The following is a 26,609-nucleotide window of genomic DNA, read 5'->3' on the forward strand; positions in this document are numbered from 1 at the left end:
CCCTGAGAAGTCACCAAACCTGTCATTACACACAGCTGAGACTCTAAATGTCTTTTCTGCTTGTCTGATGCTTCCCTGGAAACAGCCTGAAAAGAGATTTCAGGGCTGTAGGGGCTTTATCACCCTTGTACTTGCTGATCCTTTAATAGCAGGGATATAGACTGACTTGCCCTTTAGCAAATGATAAAAATACAGAGTCTACATTCGATGTCTCCTAAGAACAGACGGCCTGCAGGAAAAATAACCGTGTCAGTTTCCCCTGAGGTGAACTCCTCAGCCTCTGGGTCCAAAGCTCAGGCTGTATGCTCAGAGAGCTCCTCCAGCCCACGCTTGCTTGTGCCTTCACCTCCATGAGTCACACTGCCAAGAGCAATTATTGGCTCTCCCTTCAAGGGCACAAAGATGAAGGGCCATTTCTAGGTTTGGGGAACAAAGAGAGGCACTTTTAATTTAAAAATTTAAAGTCTCAGATTTAACTCTGGACACACAAAGAACCCACTAGCTAAAGTATATAGGTCCTAATCTCAGTAAAATAGCAGGGCATGATCCAATTAGATTGTGGGTGACTGCCATAATAATTACTTTGAAACACATGCACAAGTCTCATTAATGGCATCTTAGCAGAATTGTCAACACTAACGTCGTCTTCATACAGGATCACTATTTTGTAACTGCCTCTTTCTGCAACAGTTTAGGCAGTAATGCTGTGTGGTCTCCACTGGAAAGCACTGCCCTCCCCTCTCATGGCATCTTCAGTTACTTGAATAATAGGCAGTGACATTCAACCCAATGGTTCTTTATGGCAGGCACAGTTCATAGCCTTTGAGATAGGCATATCAGACATCTGCCCCACTTGTGTTCAGAGCCCCTGGCTCTTGCCATTTCCTTGGGCATACACAGCTGTCTTTTAGAAAATGGCCTGTTATACCTTTTAGAATCACAATTTGATAGACTGCTCTTCATCTGGGCCACCCTGCACCAAAGAAGGGGGAAGATTTTCCACTTTCATAAAGATTCCCCCCACCCCAAACCAGCCCTGGGAGAGACAGCTGGTGGATTCTATTTGAGACAGTTGCAGTAGAGGAGACTTTTCTTACGCAAACCTCTTCCTCAGCACAGTCATCTCTGGGGGCTTATTTGCGTCAACAGGTAAAAAGGGCAACTTTGCTTCCGTTGCTCTCTGAGGAGCAGAGCCACCATAACTTGAGAAATTCAGAGACTCCAAGCAGGAAGCCAAAGGAGGTGATAATAGAACAAATTATTTTTTTACACCTCCCTCCCACACATTGAAATCTCTAGCTAAGAACTGTAGTGCTATAGCCTGGGTAGGGGTGCTTTGTTAGTAATTCTTTGGCTCAACTACTTGTTAAAGCTAGCAGTGCAAGGGTTCTTAAAGCAGACTGAATGAAAGTCTTTCTGCTTTCTTCCCTTTATCTCCGTAACCTTCATTACCCTAAAGAAAGCCTACATAATTCCTGATATGCAATAATATTGCATTTCCTAGGCAGGATCTCACTCAAACCTCAGAATAGGAATCAGGAAATGTATATATCATTTTACAGATGGGGAACCAAGTGACATGCCCAAGGAATACATCTAATACATAGCAGTTGTAGAATGTGAACCCAGAACTAATCCAGCACACATTTTATTTTTAAAACACACCATTTTCAACAAAGTGCAAATGGAGACACTAACTCAAAGATGTCAAATCTAGTCCCAGAGCATGAAAACTACACACTAAGCAGATCCTGTGCAAGTAGCTCAAGATCAGGATGGCTTAATATCCTTGTGCTGAAGAGGCAGCTAAATGTTAGTCCAAAGGGCAAAAGGAGTTTTATATGAGGCAGAATTTCTAAATATTACAGACCAAACACAATGGACCTGATGATTAATGGGCCAGCATGATTCACAGTGATGTCAAAACAGTTCCTTTTTTATAGACAGCGTTTCATTTGGGAATCTCAGAAGAGAAAATATTCATAGTGGGAGTACTTCATCCCCCGAAAAGGCATCTTGCTGCCAGAATTGTAGACAAGTTGCATATAGAGGAGAGGGAACTAAAATATCAGCAGATGGCAAACATCCGCTCATGGTTTAGAGGAGGAAGTAGGGAATCGAATCAGCTGAGTTTCCTGGTCATAGCAGATGCAGACCTTGGTGTGGTTACCTTGTCTCACACTCCTCCTCGTATGTCCTACCTCTCTCTCCTCCCTGTTACCATCTAGACAAGTGCTGACCTGCATAACGACTGCACTGAGACCCACACAGGCACCTCTGCCTCTGCACCTCTGGCTGCTGGCATCTTCGCTCTGGCCTTGGAAGCAAAGTAAGAATCAGAAATCTTCTAATCACCTTTATTGAGGCTGCTTCTCCTTGTTAGTGATACTTGTTACTTACTGAATACATGGTTACAGTAGAAATTTTGGAAAACTACAAAACAGCAGTAAAGATAAGCTTTCTTCCTGACACTTTGAGATAACTTTTGTTAGCTATCAGTGTAGATTAAATACACATATCTTACAAAATTAAGATTCTGTTATGCACATTATTTTGTAGTTGTTTTTATAATACATCCTACAGTATATTAAACATCCACCCATGCTTTCCATTAAAGATAGAATTTTCATCTTTTCATAGTATAAATAGCAAATTATTAAAGTCATCTAATCAAGCTTAAACACTCTTGTCCATAAAAATTTGTTGCCATCTCTGATAAATTTCTCAGGGTAAATGCTCAGATTGTGAATTTCTGAACCAAAAAGCAGGAGTGTTTTAATGCTTTTTAATACTTATCAATAAATTGCTACCTTGAAAAACTATATAATTTTCTATTCACACCAGGAGTATATATTTGGAAGTACCAATTTCCAAAACCCTTGCCAAACTACTTTTATTATCTTTTAAAATGTTTGCTAATTGGATAGGTGAAAATAGAATCTCATTTTTCTATGCTTTTGTTTAATTACTAAAGAAACTCAATACTTTGTCATGTAGTTATTTGTCTTGGCCATTTGACTGCTTCTTTATGGCCTTCATTTTGTTTAATGAAGAAAATCTATCAGTATTTTATCAATTTGACATTTACTTTTTAATTTATTTATAGGTCATTTTTAGTCTAATGAAGTTAGAATGTAAATAGACATGTTTGCCAGTCTGTTACTTTAAAGCTACTTTCTTTGCTTTAATGCTCAGAAAAATCTGCACAGCCAAAAACTGGGTTCATTTGTCTTTTATTTTGGTTCCTTTGTCATACTTAAATTCTAAATCTCCTGGAATTTCTTTTGGTGTAGGACGTCTATTTTCCCCCAAAATAGTTACTTCAACAATCTAATACTTAATAATTAATAAGAAAACTAATCATCATATATGACAAATCCACAGATTTTTTTTTTATTTTTCCTTATTTGTACTTTCTGCTGTGGTGTGGTGACAGCAAATCTTGTAAACTAGTATTGTCCTTCCCAATAAGAAGGTTGTTCTAGAAGAAGTTACACTTTCTCTAGAGAGAGGACAATGCAATCTCCTCATGCCATGTTCAGTGAACTATGTTCACAGGAGCAGTGGAACAGAACATCTTTGCCTTTGCCACAACTGAAAAGCCCAGAAGTTGCTGAGCCTTTGTCCAGGAGAGTCCAGCATAGCTCTAGGAGCCCTGGGGCTACCGGTGGTAATGTGGTATAATTCTTGGGTATCTCAGCAATGGCATAGCCATGGTGGCTAAGCAAGACAGTCTGCCAAAGATCTTACAAAGAGTCTAGCTGCTTAGAAGGACTGAGATGTTTGATGAGGAAAGAAAGAAATCCAGATACTTGATCAAAAGTAGATGGGGAGGCTAACAGAAAAGCTATATTTAGAATCTGAGTTCACTTGTAATAGGGAGGGATAGACAGAAGACAAAAATTCACGAACACAAGCTATAACTGGCACCAGAAGATCCAAACCAATGTTGAAGAAAAAAATAGTCCAAGCAAGGAAATATACTACTAGTTGTCTGGCTTTAAGCAAGGTAATTCACATGTAGGGCTTCATCTATCCAGTTGTAAAATGAATGAAAGGGTCAAACACACCAATTTTTTTTCAAACTTCTTCCCTTTATAAAATTCTCAGATTTGAAATCAAAGATAAGGGTATATAGAGATAATCCAACATGACTTGTTGAGGTTGGTGGTAAAAGGTCTAAATATGAAACAGAGTATTTACGATCTCAGAATATAGATCGTTAGTCACGGGGAGATGTTAAAACAAAGCCAGCCTTAAAATCATAAGTGTAGAGTCTTTCTTCTCTTCCCTGCACTTGTCAGATGCATGTAAATATAACAACTAGGCCTAGCCTACTTTTGTCTAATGATGAATATATTAGAAATAGTCATCTAGCTGAACACTTGTATAAATTCCAGTCAAAACCAGAAATTTTTGAAGTTTAATTGCTGGTTCCTAAAATGTCAAACCTTCTTTTTCTACATAAGGAGAAAATCATCTAAGAATGACCTAGTCTCATTAATTTTATTTGTCTCTGATGAGTCTTTCTAAAGAAGGGCTTATATTGCACAAGGTGGATCCCTGAGGTCCATGAATGTCTTTGCAACTAAATGCAGAATTGCTTATGAGTGTGTTTGAAATTTTCTGGGGAATGGTATGTAGGTTCCACAGCACTCTGTCTATGCTATCCCAAGTGCAAATCACAAGAATTCAGTTCCCTTTATTTTTATTCAGAAGTGAGATGGACATGATCTGTCTTTACATTTATAATTTCTCAGTAATATAGATATGATCTTATGTCTTTCTTTCCAAGTTACATAGAAGTTATTGAGATTTCTGTTCTCAATTGGATTGGATGGTTCAATTGCCTATACCAAGATTATTAGATAATAAAATCTCAATACCAACATTTCTAGATGTGTGATCAAGTTTTACATCTAGTCACTCAAGATTCAGAAAATCACTTAAATAGGTACCATCCCTTAAGAATCAACTGGATGATGAAAAACTCTGAACTAAACTTATCAAGAATAATGAGATCAATATTTATCCATTTTGTACTACACACCACACACTTATATGTATTAATTCTAATCCTTGCAACATTCCTATAACATAGAAATTATTAATTGGATTTTATCAATGAAGTAATTGAGGCTTAGAGAAGTTGATAAATATAACCAAAATCCCACAAAGAGATTTATACTCCGGTCTATCTGCCCCCAAAACTATGCTATCAGCAATTACACTATGTTGCCTTCACAGCCTTGGGAGAGAGGAATGTTGAGTGGATGCCTTACATTCCATCAAATAAAGGAGGATTAGGAAGATTGAAGTAAATGAACACATATTTATGAGTTCCTCCTAAGTGTCCTGCCACACTGTGTATTAGCTGCTTTAAATATGATGAAGGTAGGGAAATAAGGAAAGAAAAAGAGAAAACGTATGTATAGGGGGATATTTCCCTTCCTAAGAACAGTGTTTTTTGAATGCTAGCATAGATACTAATCACCTGAGGAGTTTATTTAACATCAGATTTCCAGATCCTATTGCCAGCAACTCAGATTCTGAAGTTTCCCCTACAGCCCAGGAATTGCCATTTTTAGCAAGTACCCTAGACAGTTTTAATGCTATTAGTACCTTCACCTAACTTTGAGAAACAACTGCTATAAAGAACTATTTTCTACAGCCTTTTCCAGATGTCCATTAGGTACCTTAATACCTTAATAGGCATATCTTAGAGATAAATATTAAGAAATAAATGCCTTACATCATGCCTGTGGCACCTTTGTTATTAAGCAGTGAATATACCTAAGAAAGTTGGAAGACAATCACCTTGGTCTATGCATGAAACCTCAAAAAGAATCAGAATAATTTTTAATAAGGGAGAACAATTCTGATGTGAACCATGGATTCCTTCATACCTTTGGAGGTACTAAACAAACAGACAAACCAATTTTCTGTTTTTATTGAAGTCTAGAAACATAGATTCTCAATAATGCATATGGAACCTTTGGGAATGGGGGAAAAATCACAAGAAAAAAATCTTTGTTGTTGAAAAATGTTAGAAAGGCCAAAGTAAAAAATACTCCGCATCTGGACTCACCAGGGTGTGTGATTAGGCCAAACAGGTAGCCTCTAATAATTTTCACTTTAGAATTAATTTGGTCTCCAGACCTACATCTCTTCTAATGAGAAACAATGCTTCAGTTCACCATTTAATTCTGTAATGGTTATTTTCTGTAAACACCCTTGATTAACAACACAATGCAGTTTTAAAATTTTTAATTATTGTGGATGCAGTTGAGCATTTATCGACAAAGGAAGGCTTTGTCAGGAACAAGTTTGCACTATTGTTTGTTTTTTTTTTTTTTTTTTAAAGAAAAAGGCTTTATTTTGTCCCATAATTTGGAGGCTGAGAGTTCAAGATTGGGCAGTTTTTATCTGTTAAGGGCTTCCTTGCTGCTTCTAAACATATTGGAACAATAGGTGAAAGTGGGTGCCTGTGGAAGAAAGAAAAGGGAGCCAGTTCCTAAGATAGCTAATCCATTTGGCAAGAAAGCATTCATGAGGCTTTGCTCCTGTGACTCCAACACCTCTCACCAGGTTCTACCTCCCAACACTGCCTCATTGAAAAATTGAGTCTCAACATGAGTTTTGTTGAGGAAAAACAATTCCTCACACTGGGTCATTTCAATGTCCTTGGTCTTTTCTTTTTGCATCTGTAAGGACTCTTGTGTTTATATTAAGCCCATTCCCACATTCCAGGAAAATCTTTTTATTTTAAAGTTAGTTGATTAGCAATTCTAAATGCAAACTTAAATCTACTTTGTCGCATAAAGTAGCAAATTCTCAGATTCCAGGTATTAAAGCATGGACATCTTTGAGGTAACATGGTTCTGTTTACCATTAGCCTAATTATGTTCATAAAAGTAGTTTTGGGATGCTCTGTTATCTGTAGTCTTTGAGGTGTTGGGTTTGCTGTTTTCCTGTTCCTGTCACGAGGTTGCTCCTCCTTACATATTTGGCGATTCATGGTTCTAAATGCACTTTCTTTTTTTTTTTTCTTCTTGTCTTTTTTTTGTTGTTGTTGTTGGTTGTTCAAAACATTACATAGTTCTTGACATATCATATTTCACATTTTGATTCAAGTGGGTTATGAACTCCCATTTTTACCCCGTATACAGATTGCAGAATCACATCAGTTACACTTCCATTGATTTACATATTGCCATACTAGTGTCTGTTGTATTCTGCTGCCTTTCCTACCCTCTACTATCCCCCCTCCCCTCCCCTCCCCTCCCCTCTTCTCTCTCTACCCCCTCTACTGTAATTCATTTCTTCCCCTTGTATTATTTTTCCCTTTCCCCTCACTTCCTCTTGTATGTAATTTTGTATAACCATGAGGGTCTCCTTCCATTTCCATGCAATTTCCCTTTTCTCTCCCTTTCCCTCCCACCTCATGTCTCTGTTTAATGTTAATCTTTTCTTCCTACTCTTCCTCCCTGCTCTGTTCTTAGTTGCTCTCATTATATCAAAGAAGACATTTGGCATTTGTTTTTTTAGGGATTGGCTAGCTTCGCTTAGCATAATCTGGTATAATGCCATCCATTTCCCTGCAAATTCCATGATTTTGTCATTTTTAGTGCTGCTTAATATTCCATTGTGTATAAATGCCACATTTTTTCTATCCATTCATCTATTGAAGGGCATCTGGGTTGGTTTCACAGTCTAGCTATTGTGAATTGTGCTGCTATGAACATCGATGTAGCAGTGTCCCTGTAGCATGCTCTTTTTAGGTCTTTAGGGAATAGACCGAAAAGGGGAATAGCTGGGTCAAATGGTGGTTCCATTCCCAGCTTTCCAAGAAATCTCCATACTGCTTTCCAAATTGGCTGCACCAATTTGCAGTCCCACCAACAATGAGCAAGTGTACCCTTTTCCCCACATCCTTGCCAGCACTTGTGGTTGTTTGACTTCCTAATGGCTGCCAATCTTACTGGAATGAGATGGTATCTTAGGGTGGTTTTGATTTGCATTTCTCTGACTGCTAGCGATGCTGAGCATTTTTTCATGTGCTTGTTTATTGATAGTATGTCCTCCTCTGAGAATTGTCTGTTCAGGTCCTTGGCCCATCTGTTAATTGGGTTATTTGTTATCTTATGGTCTAATTTTTTGAGTTCTTTGTATACTCTGGGTATTAGGGCTCTATCTGAAGTGTGAGGAGTAAAGATTTGTTCTCAGGATGTAGGCTCCCTATTTACCTCTCTTATCGTTTCTTTTGCTGAGAAAAAACTTTTTAGTTTGAGTAAGTCCCATTTGTTGATTCTAGTTATTAACTCTTGTGCTATGGGTGTCCTATTGAGGAATTTGGGGCCCGACCCCACAGTATGTAGATCATAGCCAACTTTTTCTTATATCAGACGCTGTGTCTCTGATTTGATATCAAGCTCCTTGATCCATTTTGAGTTAACTTTTGTGCATGGCGAGAGAAAGGGATTCAGTTTCATTTTGATGCATATGGATTTCCAGTTTTCCCAGCACCATTTGTTGAAGATGCTATCCTTCGTCCATTGCATGCTTTTAGCCCCTTTATCAAATATAAGATCGTTGTAGTTTTGTGGATTGGTTTCTGTGTCCTCTATTCTGTACCATTGGTCCACCCGCCTGTTTTGGTACCAGTACCATGCTGTTTTTGTTACTATTGCTCTGTAGTATAGTTTGAAGTCTGGTATTGCTATACCGCCTGATTCACACTTCCTGCTTAGCATTGTTTTTGCTATTCTGGGTCTTTTGTTTTTCCATATGAATTTCATGATTGCTTTATCTATTTCTACAAGAAATGCCGTTGGGATTTTGATTGGCATTGCATTAAACCTAAAGAGAACTTTTGGTAATATCGCCATTTTGATGATGTTAGCTCTGCCTATCCATGAACAGGGTATATTTTTCCATCTTCTAAGATCTTCTTCTATTTCTCTCTTTAGGGTTCTGTAGTTTTCATTGTATAAGTCTTTCACCTCTTTTGTTAGGTTGATTCCCAAGTTTTTTTTTTTTTTTTGAGGATATTGTGAATGGAGTGTTTTTCCTCATTTCCATTTCAGAGGATTTGTCGCTGATATACAGGAATGCCTTTGATTTATGCGTGTTGATTTTATATCCTGCCACTTTGCTAAATTCATTTATTAGCTCTAGTAGTTTCTTTGTAGACCCTTTTGGGTCTGCTAGGTATAGAATTATGACATCTGCAAATAGTGATAATTTAAGTTCTTCTTTTCCAATTTTTATGCCTTTAATTTCTTTTGTCTGTCTAATTGCTCTGGCTAGTGTTTCGAGAACTATGTTGAACAGAAGTGGTGAGAGAGGGCATCCCTGTCTTGTTCCAGATTTTAGAGGGAATGCCTTCAATTTTTCTCCATTCAGAATGATGCTAGCCTGAGGCTTAGCATAGATTGCTTTTACAATGTTGAGGTATGTTCCTGTTATCCCTAGTTTTTCTAGAGTTTTGAACATAAAGGGATGCTGTACTTTGTTGAATGCTTTTTCTGCATCTATCGAGATGATCATATGGTTCTTAATTTTAAGTCTATTGATGTGGTGAATAACATTTATTGATTTCCGTATATTGAACCAGCCTTGCATCCCACAGATGAATCCTACTTGATCATGATGCACAATTTTTTTGATATGTTTTTGTATCCGATTCGCCAGATTTTATTGAGGATTTTTGCATCTAGGTTCATTAGAGATATTGGTCTGTAGTTTTCTTTCTTTGAAGTGTCTTTGTCTGGTTTAGGAATCAGGATGATGTTGGCCTCGTAGAATGAATTTGGAAGTTCTCCCTCTTTTTCTATTTCCTGAAATAGCTTGAAAAGTATTGGTATTAGTTCCTCTTTAAAGGTTTTGTAAAACTCTGCTGTATACCCATCCGGTCCTGGGCTTTTCTTAGTTGGTAGTCTTTTGATGGTTTCTTCTATTTCTTCAATTGATATTGGTCAGTTTAGGTTATCTATATCCTCCTGACTCAATCTGGGCAGATCATATGACTTAAGAAATTTATCGATGCCTTCACTATCTTCTATTTTATTGGAGTATAAGGATTCAAAATAATTTCTGATTATCCTATGTATTTCTGAAGTGTCTGTTGTGATGTTGCATTTTTCATCCCGTATGCTAGTAATTTGAGTTCTCTCTCTTCTTCTCTTTGTTAGCATGGCTAAGGGTCTGTCGATTTTATTTATTTTTTCAAAGAACCAACTTTTAGTTTTGTCAATTTTTTCAATTGTTTCTTTTGTTTCGATTTCATTAATTTCAGCTCTGATTTTAATTATTTCTTGCCTTCTACTTCTTTTGCTGTTATTTTGCTCTTCTTTTTCTAGGATTTTGAGATGAAGTATGAGATCATTTATTTGTTGGTTTTTTCTTTTTTTAAGGAATGAACTCCATGCAATGAATTTTCCTCTTAGAACTGCTTTCAATGTGTCCCATAGATTCCGATATGTTGTGTCTGTGTTTTCATTTATCTCTAAGAACTTTTTAATTTCCTCCTTGATGTCTTCTATAACCCATTGATCATTCAGTAACCTATTGTTCATTCTCCAAGTGATGCATGATTTTTCCTTCCTTCTTTTATCGTTCATTTTCAGTTTCATTCCATTATGATCAGATAAGATGCATGGTATTATCTCTACTCCTTTATATTGTCTAAGAGTTGCCCTGTGACATAATGTATGATCTATTTTTGAGAAGGATCCATGTACTGCTGAGAAAAAAGTGTAACTGCTTGATGTTGGCTGGTATATTCTATATATGTCAATTAAGTCTAGGTTATTAATTGTGTTATTGAGTTCTATAGTTTCCTTATTCAACTTTTGTTTGGAAGATCTGTCCAGTGGTGAGAGAGGTGTGTTGAAGTCTCCCATGATTATTGTATGGTGGTCTATTAGACTCTTGAACTTGAGAAGAGTTTGTTTGATGAACATAGCTGCACCATTGTTTGGGGCATATATCTTTATGATTGTTATGTCTTGTTGGTGTATGGTTCCCTTGAGCAGTATGTAGTGACCCTCTTTATCCCTTTTGATTAAGTTTGGCTTGAAATCTATTTTATTCGATATGAGTATGGACACTCCTGCTTGTTTCTGAAGTCCATATGAGTGATATGATTTTTCCCAACCTTTCACCTTCAGTCTATGTATATCTTTTCCTATCAAATGTGTCTCCTGTAGGCAGCATATTGTTGGGTCTTGTTTTGTGATCCATTCTACTAGCCTGTGTCTCTTAATTGGTGAGTTTAAGCCATTAATATTTAGGGTTATTATTGAGATATGGGTTGTTCTTCCAGCCATATTTGTTTAATTATGTTACTAAACATGGTTTGTTTTCCTCTTTGATTATTTCCCCCCTTTACTGTCCTACCTCCCACTGTTGGTTTTCATTGTTGTTTTCCATTTCCTCTTCCTGAAATGTTTTGCCAAGGATGTTTTGAATAGATGGTTTTCTAGCTGCAAATTCTTTTAACTTTTGTTTATCGTGGAAGGTTTTAAATTCATCTTCCATCCTGAAGCTTAATTTCGCTGGATACACGATTCTTGGTTGGAACCCATTTTCTTTCAGAGTTTGAAATATGTTATTCCAGGATCTTCTAACTTTCAGAGTCTGTGTTGAAAGATCAGCTGTTATCCTGATTGGTTTAACCCTAAATGTAATCTGCTTCCTTTCTCTTGTAGCTTTTAAAATTCTCTCCTTATTCTGTATGCTGGGCATCTTCATTATAATGTGTCTAGGTGTGGATCTCTTATGATTTTGCACATTCGGCGTCCTGTAGGCTTCTAGGATTTGGGATTCTGTCTCATTCTTCAAGTCTGGGAAGTTTTCTCGTTTTATTTCATTGAATAGATTGCTCATTCCTTTGGTTTGGACCTCTATACCTTCCTGTATCCCAATGACTCTTAAGTTTGGTCTCTTTATGTTGTCCCATATGTCTTGAATATTCTGCTCATGGTTCCTTAACAGTCTTGCTGAGCTGTCTATGTTCTTTTCAAGTTGAAATACTTTGTCTTCATTGTCTGAAGTTCTATCTTCTAAGTGTTCTACTCTGCTGGTAGTATTCTCAATTGAGTTTTTACGTTGGTTTATTGCTTCCTGCATTTCTAGGATTTCTGTTTGTTTGTTTTTTATAACCTCTATCTCCCTGTATAGTTGATCTTTTGCTTCTTGGATTTGTTTATGTAATTCATTGTCGAAGTGATCTTTCATTGACTGATTTTGCTGTCTAATGTCTTACTTGAGACTCCAGATCATCTGAAGTGTGTATATCCTGAATTCTTTATCTGACATTCCATCTGCTGCAGCTATTACCTCTTCTAAAGTTGAGTTGACCTGCATTGCTTGTGGTCCTTTCTTTCCTTGTCGTTTCATACTGCTCACGTTTCTTTCTGCTTGGTGAAACTGTTGTGTTTTTGAAATTTTCCCCCTATATATTTATATTACTCTTGTATATTTGAAAAGTCTCCCTTGCGGGGCGGGCAGCGGCTGTGCTTCTCCTCCAGTTGGTATGACGTGTCTACCACGCCCGCGGACCCCTGGGGCTGTTCTGCTGGTTGGTCGCAGGTCTGCCTACCTTGCAGGCGCGGGCAGCGGCTCTGCTCTGCCCTTACACCAATTGGGGTGACGTGTCTACCACGCCGGGGGTTCGCTGGGCCTGTTCCGGGCGTGGGCGGCGGCTCTGCTCTGCCCCTACTCCAATTGGTGTGACGTGTCTACCACTCCGGCGGGTCGCTGGGCCTGTTCTGCCGGTCGGTTGCAGGTCTGCCTATCTTGCAGGCTCGGGCGGCGGCTCTGCTCGGTCCCTACTGCAATTGGGATGAAGTGATACCACGCCGGCGGGTCGCTAGGCCTGATCTGAGCACGGGCGGCAGCTCTGCTCTGCCCCTACTCCAATTGGTGTGACGTGTCTACCACGCTGGCAGGCCGCTGGGCCTGTCCCGCTGGTTGGTCGCAGGTATGCCTACCTTGCAGGCTCGGGCGGCAGCTCTGCTCAGCCCCCACTGCAGTTGGGGTGAAGTGATACCACACCGGCGGGTCGCTGGGGCTGTTCCGGATGCGGGCTGCAGCTCTGCTCTGCCCCTCTGGCCCCCACAGCACTCAGCAGGATCCGGACCGAGAAGCAGTCTCCGCGGGTTCCTTAGCCCTGGGTCAGAGCAGCTCTGGGAGCCAGAACTCGGCCGCTCTGGGCTCCGTGCATACTCTGATAGGAGCAGGCTCCAAGAAGCAGCCTCCGCGGGCTCCTTAGCCCTGGGCCAGAGCAGTTCCGGGAGCCAGGATTTGGCCTCCCCGGGCTCCGTGTATGTTCTGATAGGAGCAGGCCCCAAGAAGCAGTTTCCGCGGGTTCTTTAGCACTGCGCCTGAGTAATTTGTCTGCGAGACACAGGCGAATGGCAGCCTGAAATTACCTGTTCTATGGTTGAATGAGCTGCGATCAGTCGAAAACAGGGATGATGACCAAGTTTGCACTATTGTTAACAGCTGTTTTTCATTTATGAGATGCAAACACACAAATGAAGAATAACTCTGTTAGGAAAATGTGTTTAACTTTCCTAATTGTATGACAGTGAAACTCTTGAAATATTTTTCAAAGACTATATAGGGTAAATTTTTAAAAAACAGTACAACTTGCAATTAAATATTAAATAAATGTTCCACTTTAGAAATATAGAAAGTGTAAGCTTTGTAGATGATTATCAGCTCCCTGACATATACTCCCTTTATACTTTTCCTCATCCCTACCCTCTTAAGTACACCTACACACACTGAGGATACAAATGGAAAACTGATTTGTTGCCCATTGACCACCTTGATAGGAGACTTTTACTTAAGACTCCTTTTGAAAGACTGGAAGAAAACACACGTTTCAATAAATTGCATTATAGGATACGATTAGGTTCTACCTTGAGAAAATAGCCATTTCTGCTCACTCAGTTAATGATTTCTGAAGGTGGGATAACCAAAAAAGAAACAAGAGCTAAAAAAAGGTATGTATGGAGCTGGGTTGTAACTCAGTGTTGGAGCACTTGCCTTGCACTTGTGAAGCACTGGGTTTAATCCTCAGCACCACATAAAAATAAAGATATTGTGTTCACTTATGACTAAAAAAAAGTTTTTTAAAAAAGGTATTTATAATATTAGGCAGATAGAATATCTGAACAGTAAGGAATTCTAGAGACTGTCATATTCTACCCTTTCATATGATAAATGAGTTAACTCAGGCCCAGAGAGATAAAGTAGTTGGATCACCCAGTTCTTTGATAGTAGAATGCAATTTAATGTGTTTTCTACTGCTCCCTATTCTGACCCCATGATTTGAAATGATTTATAATTGTCTTAATTGGTCATATTGTGTAATCTTTCTACCAGCTCCTGTTATTTTCACTATGATACAGAACTGACTAGACAGATTTTTAAAAATATGAAAGTCATGCCCTATTCTTATAATTATTTATTTATTTAGGAAACAGGTAGATATGTAAATAGGTAGGTAGATATGTAGGTAGGTAGGTAGGTAGGTAGGTAGGTAGGTACAGGAGTGTTCTACCTCTGAGCTAAATTCCCAGCCCTTTTTATTTTATATTGAGTCAGGGTCTGGTTAAGTTACCCAGGCTGGTCTCTAGCTTGGGATCCTTCTAACAGCCTCCTGAATATCTGGGAATGAAACTTGGATATAGACATGGACCACCATGCACCATTATCCTCAGACATTTTGACTTGTAGGTTTGAGGTGGGACTCTAAAAGTTTCATTATTTACCAGTGTTCCAGTTGCTTATGATACAAGTGGTCTGGGATTCACTGAGAGTCACTGAGCTGGAGTCCTTCTATGGTCTCCATCAATCATTTTCTGGAGTCAAGTAGGAATGCAGCTCAACTGAGAGTGAGCTGAGCTATCAGATGTTGGAGCAGCCCATTAAAGCAACAATACAAAATGAAAGCATTGAGTCAGTCTTTTATCACCCACTGCTATGGTATAAGCAAGAATTTAGAACCAGAGAAAGCACCAGTTAGCCTGATTCCATTTCCCCTCATGGAGCAGTGTACCAGTCATGAGGATGAGTACGGACATGAGGGTGTCTCTCTGTAGAGGGAACCCTGAAGAAAAGGCTTCAGCAGTTTTGTGGACCTTCAGGTGTGTAGGGAGAGAGGGCTTGTGGGAGGGTAGGAGTAGAAAAGCACTGGGTATTGAATCAGAGAAAGGAACAGTGTCTTCAAGGTTTTTTCCCCTCCCTTCACAAGGAAACCTTGGTAAAAGTGCCTGAAGAAGACCTCTGCCCAAGGCCTTAGACAAAGACACTTGGGAAGAAGGCACTCACCTACAGGAGTCAGGGATGTACAAAATGCAAAGAGCCTGATGGCCAGGGAGCCTGAAACCTTGACTGCTAGGCCTCTCAGAGGCTGTAATGCCCCAGTTGGCAAGTAGGTTAGCATTGGAGGGCACCATTATCTAGTGCCTACCAGGGAAAGACTGAAACTGCCTGTGGTCTGATTTGTAATGAGGAGCTTGAGTCCCATTGTTTGTACTCCCAATCCCTAGGTGTACAAGGGATTGTATAATCAGTGCATTTTTTCCCCTGGGGAAAGGCAGCAAATTGAGCCAGATTCCCCCAGTGATTGGTCTACAGATTCATAGTAAGTAGGAATAGGAACCTTGAGAAGTATTTGGGTGTTATTTATTACATAATGCTTGATTGGTTAAGGGAAACAATGCAGGTCTCGAAGGCAAGGGAATCAAATGACTATTAGCAATAAGTTTTAAAATTATATTCAGTCTGTTTAACGTAGGCACATAATCATTCAACCAACCGATATTTACTCAGCATATGTCCTTCCTAGCATTCCTCTGGGTGCTTGTTACACATCAGGGAACAAGACAGATAAGGATCTTACTCTTTCTCATGGTTAAGTTCTAGCTGGGGAGACATATATTAATAATACACAAAACAAATATATTTCCCAGTATGTTTTAAAATGATAAGTGCTATGGAAAAAGAAAAGGTGCAACAGGGTAAGAGCTTGGGAGTGTATGGGGAGGATTAATATTTTAAATAGGGTGATCAAGAAAAGTTTCATCATATTTTAAAAGATTTCAATCCCTTGCCTCTCTAAGTAATCTTTATATTGTTGCTAAATTAATCTTACTAAGACTTCCAATTTTACTATATCCTTGCTCAAAAAACCTCCATGATTCCCATTCCCTAAAGGATAGAATATAAACTTTCTTTTGTGGGATTCAAGGTCCTCATTGCTAAGGCTCAGTATTCTTCATTGCCTCTTTCCTGCTTCAGCAAACCAGACTATAATCTGATCTCACAAGTGGGGCAGATGCCATTTTTTTTCAAGTTATATGGAAATAATTCAAAATGCGGGACAAAGTTTTACATTTCTGAAATGCAGAAGATTTAATTTTACTTATAGTAAGACACATTTTATAGGCAGAAGTTTTCAGTACTGCATTTTGGATGCCAAATAAAAGAGCACACCAATAGAGACTACAATAATATTGGTACAATCGCAGAAGGTAGTTCATAATTCCTGAATAAAGATGCATATTGTTAGCACTTGCTTTGGGAAGGAAACTTCATTTTATCCCTGAAAGATCCTTTGGGTCACTTCCCCTCCAGCCCAAATCTCACCTGGAGAGATATGCAGCACTTGGTTGTCTGGACCTCTGAATATGACCCACTGGCCAATAACCCTGGATGGAAAAAGAATGGAGCAGGCTTGATGGTGAATAGTCGATTTGGATTTGGTTTGCTAAATGCCAAAGCTCTGGTGGATTTAGCTGATCCTGGGACCTGGAGCAGTGTGCCTGAGAAGAAGGAATGTGTTGTAAAAGACAATGACTTTGAGCCCAGGTAAGTGTCTCCAGGAATTTTAAATAAATGTATTTAAATGTTTGGCATAATTTAATAAAAGAATTTGTTACTCTGCCTAAATTTTACTTGTGCCTATCCTTCTAAACCAATGGAGAAGGAATTTGCCAGTGTTCTCCATGGCTTTTCATGGGGGATTACTGAGATCTACAAATCAGGTTAGCATATTTTCATTTTTTTCCCTCTACAACACCCATGACTTTGCATTGTCTAAAATGCACCATTGTTTTATGTACCACTAGGAGAAAACATTGTCAGTTAAACTGTGACCAACCAGTCATTAGCTTTAAGATTAATCCTAGACTCAAAGATACTAGGCTACTCTTTAAAAATGTATCTGAGAGTTAATGAAATAAAGTACTTTTAAACCAGTGTTACCTAAAACCTACTTTTCTATAAGAGCCATAGAGCTGTGGGATTCTTCACTTTTCTTCCATATAGGATCTTTTATCCATATAGGATCTGCTTTTACACAGACCACTTTTGACTCAATGTATGTGGCCACAGAAGCAGAAACTGCTATGAATATTTTGTTATTTCTGTCAAGGCAACCATAATAATACTGAAAACCCACTCACACAAAATACCCAAGCATCAGAGGCTCGAGAGCTGCCTTAGAAAAGGCCTTATGGATAAAATCATAAAAACAGGGCCTTTTTGATATTCTAGTAATGGACCACTTTTGATGAATCCAAAACAAACCTTCTTGAATTTGATTCTATAGTAAGTAACATCATACTGAAGCATTTATGTTCTTTACTATTTTCTTGTGCATGAAATTCACTTATAGCTAATCTTGAATGGGTTCTCCTCCTAACAGAGAGTGACAACAAGCCTAGCTGAGTATCTAGTGAAGTCTGATGTGTACACCTATGCATAAAATTCATGAAAAGAGACATACACTTTATTTAATACTAATTCCTTAATGTATTTAGAGCCCTGCAAGCTAATGGAGAAGTTATCATTGAAATTCCAACAAGAGCTTGTGAAGGACAAGAAAATGCTATCAAGTCCCTGGAGCACGTGCAATTTGAAGCAACAATTGAATATTCCCGTAGAGGAGACCTTCATGTCACACTAACTTCTGCTGCTGGTAAACAAACAGGCACAATTCTTCTAAGCCATTTGTTTAAATTCTTAAGTGTGTATCAAATTACTTCAAATCAATTATTGTTTTTGTTTGTTAATAGAATGAAATCTCCTTATAGCTATTTTGAGATCTTAAAAACATACTTATTTTTCTTGGTGTTAGATTTCCTTTGCCTTGCTCATCCTGTTCATTCCCACTGGTTCTTAGATAAGCAAAGAATGTGACCTATGTCAATAATTCCAGTTAATATCCTTCCCTCAAGTCATGGGTTTTCAAACTATGTTCACTTTCCAGGGTTCTGACCTCCCATTCATTTTTCGTATGTAACCGTTAGTAGTGAAAGTTATTCTGATAATTAACAAAACTTACAAATATATCTGAAATATTCAAGGAATAAAGTAAAAAAAAAACTGGGAATTCTGATCCATAAAAGAAGGTTGAAAATACTAATACAGTCCTCTTAATGATGTGAATCAGGCCATTTGATATGATGTATAGACACACACCCTTTTCCTAAGCAGGTCCTAATTCAGATGTGAGAGCTGGTTGGACCTTTAGCCACAATTGCACTAAAGTTGTCTTGATCTCTTTCATATTTTAGTAGTACTCAACTGACTAAATTGGATTTCTATAGGTGATAGATGAAGAGAGATGAGCTCCCTCTGTGGTCCCCTTTCTAGGATATAAACTGGAGTTTTGGATTAGCCTCTGTTAATTTTAGAGTTATGCTTTCTAGATATCTTGGTTTTGGCCTGAAATATTAGTAGGAAGCATTTCTTTTTCCATTGATGGGTCTATAGTTCATTTAATCCTTTTATTTAGAATGAAATATTATTTATTTATTTGCCAAAGACTTGGACTTGGAAGTTTCATATAAAAAATAACTAGTTTTTATATGATAGGAGGTTATTAAAGTAACTCATAATTAATTAATAAGTTAATTAAATTAATTTTTATGTCTACTTAGATTACAGACTCAAGCACCTATTAAATTTTTAAATTTCCTTTTACATTTCAAAACAATAGTTTTATTACAATGTATTTTAGATCTTTGATTCCCTTTTTAAATACAAGTCATAAATGTTGCTCTCAATAAACCTTATTTATTCAATAAACCTTAAACAACATATTTATTATTATTTTCTATATATATTTTGAAAAATTATTCTATGCAAGGCAATGTGCTGTGGATAAAAACATTTTTTTTCTTGTGATTGTCTCTATCCTGACTTTATACCAAAAGGGAAAATTAGGACTAATATCAACCAGCTTTCATTTTCAGTTATAAGATGCAAGAGTGTATCCCACTCTAAGAGATGTTAGGATATTCATTAACTTGTGTTTATTGTATGAAAATAGGAACTAGCACAGTATTGTTGGCTGAAAGAGAGCGGGACACATCGCCTAATGGCTTTAAGAATTGGGACTTCATGTCTGTCCATACATGGGGAGAGAATCCTATAGGCACCTGGACTTTGAGAATTACAGATATGGTAAGTATGAAGGAGAGGATGAAGAAACACACATTCACTTTTCAATGCTTTGAAGCACTTCTAAGTTTATATCATCATTAATTATGGACTCTAAAGAACTTGACCACTCCTTAGTAGAAGGGCAAAGAATACTATTTCAAACAGATAATAATTTTAGAAGAATATTAGGCACCAGCCATACTAGAGAGAAGAAAAGGTATGCTGATAAACAATGTGACAGACTATGGGACAAATCCAGGTGTTCCATGTCTGAGCACAGCCCCACATGTCCTATGGTCTTGAGAGACAACTGTATTCCCAAAGTTAGATGCTCAGATCAGCTTTGCTATGGAGTCTTCTGGAGTCACCTGAAGGCCCTCCTGCAAGTATTCTATGGTGGATATCAAGTAGCAGCTTCATGTTCGGCAAGATATCTTATTTAATGAGATCCCCCCACCAGTTTCAGTTACCAAAAACATCATTTTTTTCAAGTGAAAAAACTGTCAGCATTGATATTTGTCTTCCACATTGTTTTATTGGTGCATTATAGTTATACAGATTTGTTGTTACATATTCTTATATGCACACAATATAACAATATAATTCAGCCAATATTACTCCCTCTCCCTCCTCCAACCCACACCTAGGTCTCTTTCCTGTACTGATCTCCCTTTGATTTTTAGGAAGTCCAGCCCCATCTTTGTTTTCCTTTCTCCTCTCTAGCTTTCACATATGAGAGAAAACATAAGACTCCTGACCTTGACGTATTTCACTTAATATGATGATCTGTCTTTTCATCCATTTTCCTGCAAATGATATAATTCCATTTTTCTTTATGGTTGAATAAAGAATCATTGTAGTATAATGGCTTTAATTCTCCAAGATAAATCCTGAGGAGTGGTATAGCTGGGTCATATGGTGGTTCCCTTCCTACTCTTTTGAGGAAACTCCATGATGATTTTCATAGTAGTTATACTAATTTATGGTCCCACCAGCATGTTTAGATTTTTTTAGATAGTTTAGAAAACAGTTATAATCGAATTTTTAAGAATATAACCAATATGGGAAAGAAAAATTATATAAGAGAGCTTTGCTTTTTTAATTAGATGCTTGAATATGAAGCAATTAATCAGTTTTTTAATTGTTGAGCTTATAAAATACCAACTTTTATGTCAAGAGTGAATCCATTGGTTTCTTTCAAACTAGAGCTCTGAACATGGAACACACAAAATCTTAAAATTAAGTTTTGACTATGAAATCCTTAATATTTTAAGTGAGTTTATTTTATATTCAAAACACATACTAAAATATGTGTGTGCTTTATTCACTAGTCTGGAAGAATGCAAAATGAAGGGAGAATTGTGAACTGGAAGCTGATCTTGCATGGGACCTCTACTCAGCCAAACCACATGAAACAGCCTCGTGTGTATACATCCTACAACACCGTTCAAAATGACAGAAGAGGGGTGGAGAAGATGGTGGACGTGGAAGAGGTCTGTATGGCTCTGTTCTTACTGCACTATGTTCTGAACTGTGGTAGACAATGCAGTGAATGAAGTTGCATCTAACTTTTAGTCAGGGAATAGGGCAAATATGCATTGAGAGGAAGCAGGGGTAGCAATAAACTGTTTCTTCCCCAACAGATGAAAGAAATATTATTTTTGTGTGCTTTTATCTAAAATTTATTATGGATAAAATTTTCAAGTTATTATTAAATTTCTTAATATGAATTTTGCCCACTTGTGACACAGCAAATTGTAAAAAAAAAAAAAAATCTAATTACTTGGTCACATACCTGATATTTGTACTAGACTGTTTTTAAGCATTTTCCACATGGTCTGATTTTAACCTATAATCCTTGTAACCTTGGAATGATAAACATTATGTTATGTCCACTTTGCAGAAGGAATACCAAGCTAGCCAAATCACTTAGGTTTACTTGTTCCTGTTTAATAAGTACCATTTAACTTGCACATCTTAGCAACACCAAGAAGAACTATGGGATCACAATTTCTGTCAGAAAATTTCAGAAAATAGACAAAGTCTTTCATGCTCCTGGTTCTCGGGAGCTGCTGGTGTCTCTTTTATCAGCAGGTGGCCAGAAACCCACATTTTCTCTATCTCTGTTCCCCCCAGCATCTAGCACAATGCCTCAGATGTAGTACATAGGTTTTTCCAAATTTCCAGAGTGACCTTCCCTGAATAGGTTCAGCTCTGTGCTGGATGTTTTAGAGGATGTAGAAACATAGTATTCATATTTATTCAAGCAACTAGTTGTGTGGAGGCCTTAGCTTGGATTCTGGCCCATTTTATTCTGTTAAGCAACTTCCCCTCCAGGATCCAAATCCCTGGGGCCTTTTCTTCACGGCCCCTAAACTAAGTTCACCTTGTGAGTGTTTCTCCCTCAGAGATTCCTTGAAAGATATGAATGGGGCCCTTCCATGGTTAAAACATTGAAATACAGTCAGACTTCCATATCCATGGATTCCAAATCCTGGGATGCAGCCAACTGTAAATCAAAAATATTTGAAAAAAATGCTGTCTATGCTGAACATGTTTACATTTTTCCTCGTCATTATTCCCTACACCGTACACAACTATTTGCATCATATTTACATTGTGGTACTACAGGTAAGGTGGAGACGATTTAATATGTACGGAAGGATATACATAGGTCATGTACAAACCCTACGCCATCTTATATAAAGGACTTAAGCATTCACAGATTTTGATATCTGTGAAAGGTCCTAGGGGACAACTGTACACAATGATTGACAAAGAACTGTTTCTCTGATCTTTTCTGTCCCCTCCTACCTGGCCCCTTCTTATAACTTGATAGTTTCTCACAGAGCAAGAAACTGCTCCTACTCTAGAGCAATCAGTTGGTGACTTACAAAAGAGTTGTTAAATATTTAATATTGTCTTCTTCCCATTATGGATTCCACGAGAACAGACTAGCAAGTGAAGGAAATCAACACACACTGAACATTTTCCTGTATTATCTCATTCATTTTTCAAAACACCAGAAATGGAAGTAGTCTTATTCCTATTTTACATGTGAAATTCAGGGAGATTAAAAAGGTTGCCAAAAGTTCATCCGTGAATGGAAAAATGAGGATTGAAACTGAAGTCTTGTAACTGCAAGCCTTGAGCTCTCTCTGCTCACCAAATTGCCTCTCTGTGGACATGCAGTGGGCTTGTGCTAGGGCTGCAACTAGGTTGCCTGACTAGAAATAATGTTTTTTTTTCCTCTTTGTTGATGGTATTCTGTATTCTAGGAGCAGCCCACAAAAAAGAACCTAAATGAGAACCCCCCGGTGTCTAAGAGCCCCAGCAGCAGCAGTGTGGGGGTAAGAAGAGATGAACTGGCAGAGGGGGGGCCTTCTGAGGCCATGCTGCGACTCCTACAAAGTGCTTTTAGCAAAAACCTACCTTCAGAGCAATCACCAAAGAAGTCTCCAAGTGCAAAACTCAACATTCCTTATGAAAATTTCTATGAGGCCTTGGAAAAGTTGAATAAACCTTCCCGACTTAAAGACTCTGAGGACAGTTTGTATAATGACTATGTTGATGTTTTCTACAACACAAAACCTTATAAGCACAGAGATGACAGGCTGCTGCAAGCTCTGGTGGACATTCTGAATGAGGAAAATTAAAATAAGTATGTGGTCCTGAGTTGGAAATATTCACACATCTTCCTTTCCCTTAGATTTTGCCTGCGTCTGAAGTGGTTGTTTTGGCATTGATTCCTATGCTTATAATATCCTTTATGGTACCTTTTTCTTTGTCTCCCCACATTGTATATTTAAAGGGGATGAGCTCAAATAGGAAATCCAGCTTCCAGAATTGAGGATAGCTCTTTTAAAACATGTCTTCCCTGCCAGCACAGTGAAGTGTTGTATTCTTTAGAGAATTGACACATGCCCCCATTCCAGATTAGAATGACTCCTTGAGCCTGTCCATTTCATTTCTCACACAAAAAAAGGCAAAACCTGGGGAATCCATTCATTAGAAAAGTAATCTGCAAAAATGAGGGAGGGAAAAAACTGTTTCTATAGCTTTCTCTCTATCCTTGTCATGTGGTTCTTTGAATTTTTCTGCCAAGGAAACATTCAGAAAGCAGTTAATGAATGAGTTACAATTAGGCCCATAGCTTAGGTCTATCTACTCCCAAATACAATGCATACCAGGAGGGATGATCTGGTCATTGAAGGAAATGGATAGATTTTCTTAGGCCCAGAAAGTGACATGTGTATCATGTGTTTAGAATGGTTCTGGAGCATTGCTCTTTGCTTGATGTGCCACATAGAGGTCTCTGTGGATCAAAAGGTGACTGTGACTCATGCTGTGTGCCATGGTCTTTCTCTGTTTCTCCTTCTTCTTCAACTTTTTCATATTTGTTTCCTTTCTCAGCCACAAACTCAGTATTCAGAGGATTAATTTACACCATTTCAGAATAAACTTTCACTTGGGACTTACTCAGCAAACTCCTCGTCATAATAAATTTGTTTAATAGTTACAGGTAACCACTCAACATGAAGAACCAATGTAATAACAGGAAAATATTCATAATGGAGAGAATCAGTAAAAGATTTTGTTTGTTGTTTTACTTTAAATTGTGCTAATTAGAACGTATTGTTCTGGATCTTTGGAACTGAGTCTCCATTCATTACTGGGCAAAACAGGATCTTCTCAAATCTTAGAACTGATAGTTTCCAAATTCTTACCAAATTCCTTCTATGCTTTAAATCAGGAGACATAGACTGGCGGTCTATAGGTCTCACATGTCATCTGATATGCTTTGTTTGGTATGCAGAATATTTTAAAAATTGGAGTAATTGCTGAAAATTTCACATACAATATTTCACATAAAACCTGATTCTCAAACCCACTTTCTCTCACGGCAAGAGTTAGTTAGAGCTGAGTAACAGCTTCCCAATTAGAGTTGAAGTCCAAGACTCCCAACATGTTCCACACTATCTACAATGGTCACCGTATTCTTTAGTGTTCAGCATCCAGTATTTGATTTTGTCCACTCCTGTGGTGAATGAATATGTACAGAGTGTGAATGAATTAGGACTAAAACTACACTCAACTTTTTCCAGGCAGAATTTATCATTAAAATTCATGAGTTTGTTATGATATAATTAATTTGTTGCATTTACAGGCAAAAAAAAGTTATTTTAGGCCCTGGAAATATCTCTGAAATCTAGTTTGACATATTCATTTAATCTCATCTCACTTGCTTATTCATTTCTATTATTCATTGATTGCCAGTCTCCTAGCCTCTCCCTGTGAATATGCTCAGAGTCGCCAGTGCCAGTCACTTACAATGCTGTAGCCTCCCACTGAGTTGTTGTTTATAAACCTTCCACAGAGTTTGAACATAGGGTCACCTATAACATTGAACTAGTTCAGGAAGACAGCTCATTTGAAGTGGACTTGTTAAGACAAACTTTGACCCTTTCTTTCACCATTTGCATTTGTGCAGAACGAGGTCATTTCCAGAGCAAAGCTCATGATACCTGGAGACTGCTCTCCTAAAACACTTGCAATATTACTTTGTTTCTGTAAGTTTCACATGTTTTTTGATAACAGCATGTTAGATAGAATTTTGAATATTGCAGCACATCACAAAGTATTACAACTTAAAAGGACCTAGGAGTTATTAGATTACATTTCAGCTTAAAAAAAAAAAAAAACCACCACCACCAACAACAACAACAAAAAAACCTACAAAAGCTAAGGTCCAGAGAAGCCAATGGGTGGTAATAAATGAAAGAGTTGGAGCTACAGCTTATCCTTTCCCCATTCCTAATATCTAGTGCTAAATGTATGCAGCTTTCTTTTAATCTTCCTAATATTATCTTTTCCTGGTTAAAACCCCAACCAACTCATTGGGTTATAGCCAAAGGTTCACTCTTAGAGAAGCTTTAATATTTAGATAAAATCATGTTTGAATGTTTCCAACCTGGGATTTATTGTTCAGACATAAAATATTTTTGTCAATCTTTCTTAGTGCCTGTGTGGATTTTTGTGACAATGTTAAAGAGGAAACTTATGTAATATTTCCCTTGGAATTTTAAGGTATATTTTCTTTACAGGCATTTATAATGTATTGATGCTTTTATCAAACAGAATTTTAAAAGGCATAATAAATTATATTAAAGAACCAAAAGTTTTCCTGAGAATAAGAAAGTTTCATCCAATAAAATATTTTTGAAATGCATGTTCTTCTGTCAATGAAAAATGTATAATAAGTATGTGTTGTATTATTAAAAATGTCATTTGTCTAATATCCTAATACAATGTATAACTGAGTTTAACATGTGTGGTCTTAGAATTCTTAAGGGAACTCCCACATTATACATTTGACGTATTAACCAGAATATGTAAAATATATAAATCAGAAGAATAAATGGTTTTGCACTAAGTAACAAAAGAAAACAGCTCATGTTTCCAACAAAAACAGAACCTCCCCTTATACTGTGTTTCCCAAATGGAATATAAAAAAGGGAAAAGTTGAATATTCACATTTTAGAAGTAAATTTCTTTCTATTTGGGAAAGCAGGCTTTTTAGGAGGCAAATTAAGCATCCACTTAAATAAAGCATGTTTCATTATCCTTCCTAGGCCAGGATTTCACTTTCTTGATAACACACAAAAGTTGTATGACTGAGCCTTAATTGAAATATTGAAGAAAAGAAAAAAAGCAAACAAAATTAAAGTGACTTACTATGTGTAGGAGAAACAATTTACACCAGTTCAGTGAACATGATTTGCCTCATAGGCCAGAGGAAAGCAGCCAAGCATTAAATCCCTCCCTGGGGTCCTCTCATCACAACCCCCAATTCTCATTTTGGATCTTCTGTCCTCAAGCCAGATCTCCTTCAGGTTTCAAATCTCCATTTCGGGTATCTCCACCCACCATCTCAAAATCTGGTCTTTCCACCCATGAGGATGCACCTTCTTCTACCACCCCCCAATACTTTCCTTTCTCCTAATTTAGAGATATCAGTTAAACTAAAATACTATTTCAAGAATTACAGAAGACTAATGTAATTGGGTTTTGTCCTCCAGGTCCATATATCTCTGAAGTCTTCCCTTCAGGATAGGTTGGGGACATGACTCTTTTCTATCTCT

The 26,609-nt window shown here is 37.7% G+C and overlaps 2 protein-coding genes across 10 annotated transcripts in view; one reads left to right on the plus strand and one right to left on the minus strand.

The window, feature by feature from the left end:
* Positions 1-23,123, plus strand: part of PCSK1 (proprotein convertase subtilisin/kexin type 1) — a gene marked incomplete at both ends in the record, with an annotated part of 44,271 nt that extends 21,148 nt beyond the window's left edge. Inside the window, 6 exons of the mRNA XM_081292942.1 lie at positions 2,229-2,329; positions 16,654-16,887; positions 17,841-17,998; positions 19,355-19,488; positions 20,799-20,960; positions 22,746-23,123. Of these exons, the coding sequence (XP_081149068.1) occupies positions 2,229-2,329; positions 16,654-16,887; positions 17,841-17,998; positions 19,355-19,488; positions 20,799-20,960; positions 22,746-23,123 (1,167 nt within the window). The remainder of the gene's footprint in view (positions 1-2,228; positions 2,330-16,653; positions 16,888-17,840; positions 17,999-19,354; positions 19,489-20,798; positions 20,961-22,745) is intronic.
* LOC308648339 (uncharacterized protein) overlaps positions 1-26,609 on the minus strand; it is a 568,826-nt gene that overhangs the window by 159,526 nt on the left and 382,691 nt on the right. The gene's annotated exons all lie outside the window — the stretch shown is intronic.

The sequence above is a fragment of the Spermophilus citellus genome (genome assembly GCF_964194105.1).
Source record: "Spermophilus citellus genome assembly, chromosome: 1".
Classification (NCBI taxonomy): Eukaryota; Metazoa; Chordata; class Mammalia; order Rodentia; family Sciuridae; genus Spermophilus; species Spermophilus citellus.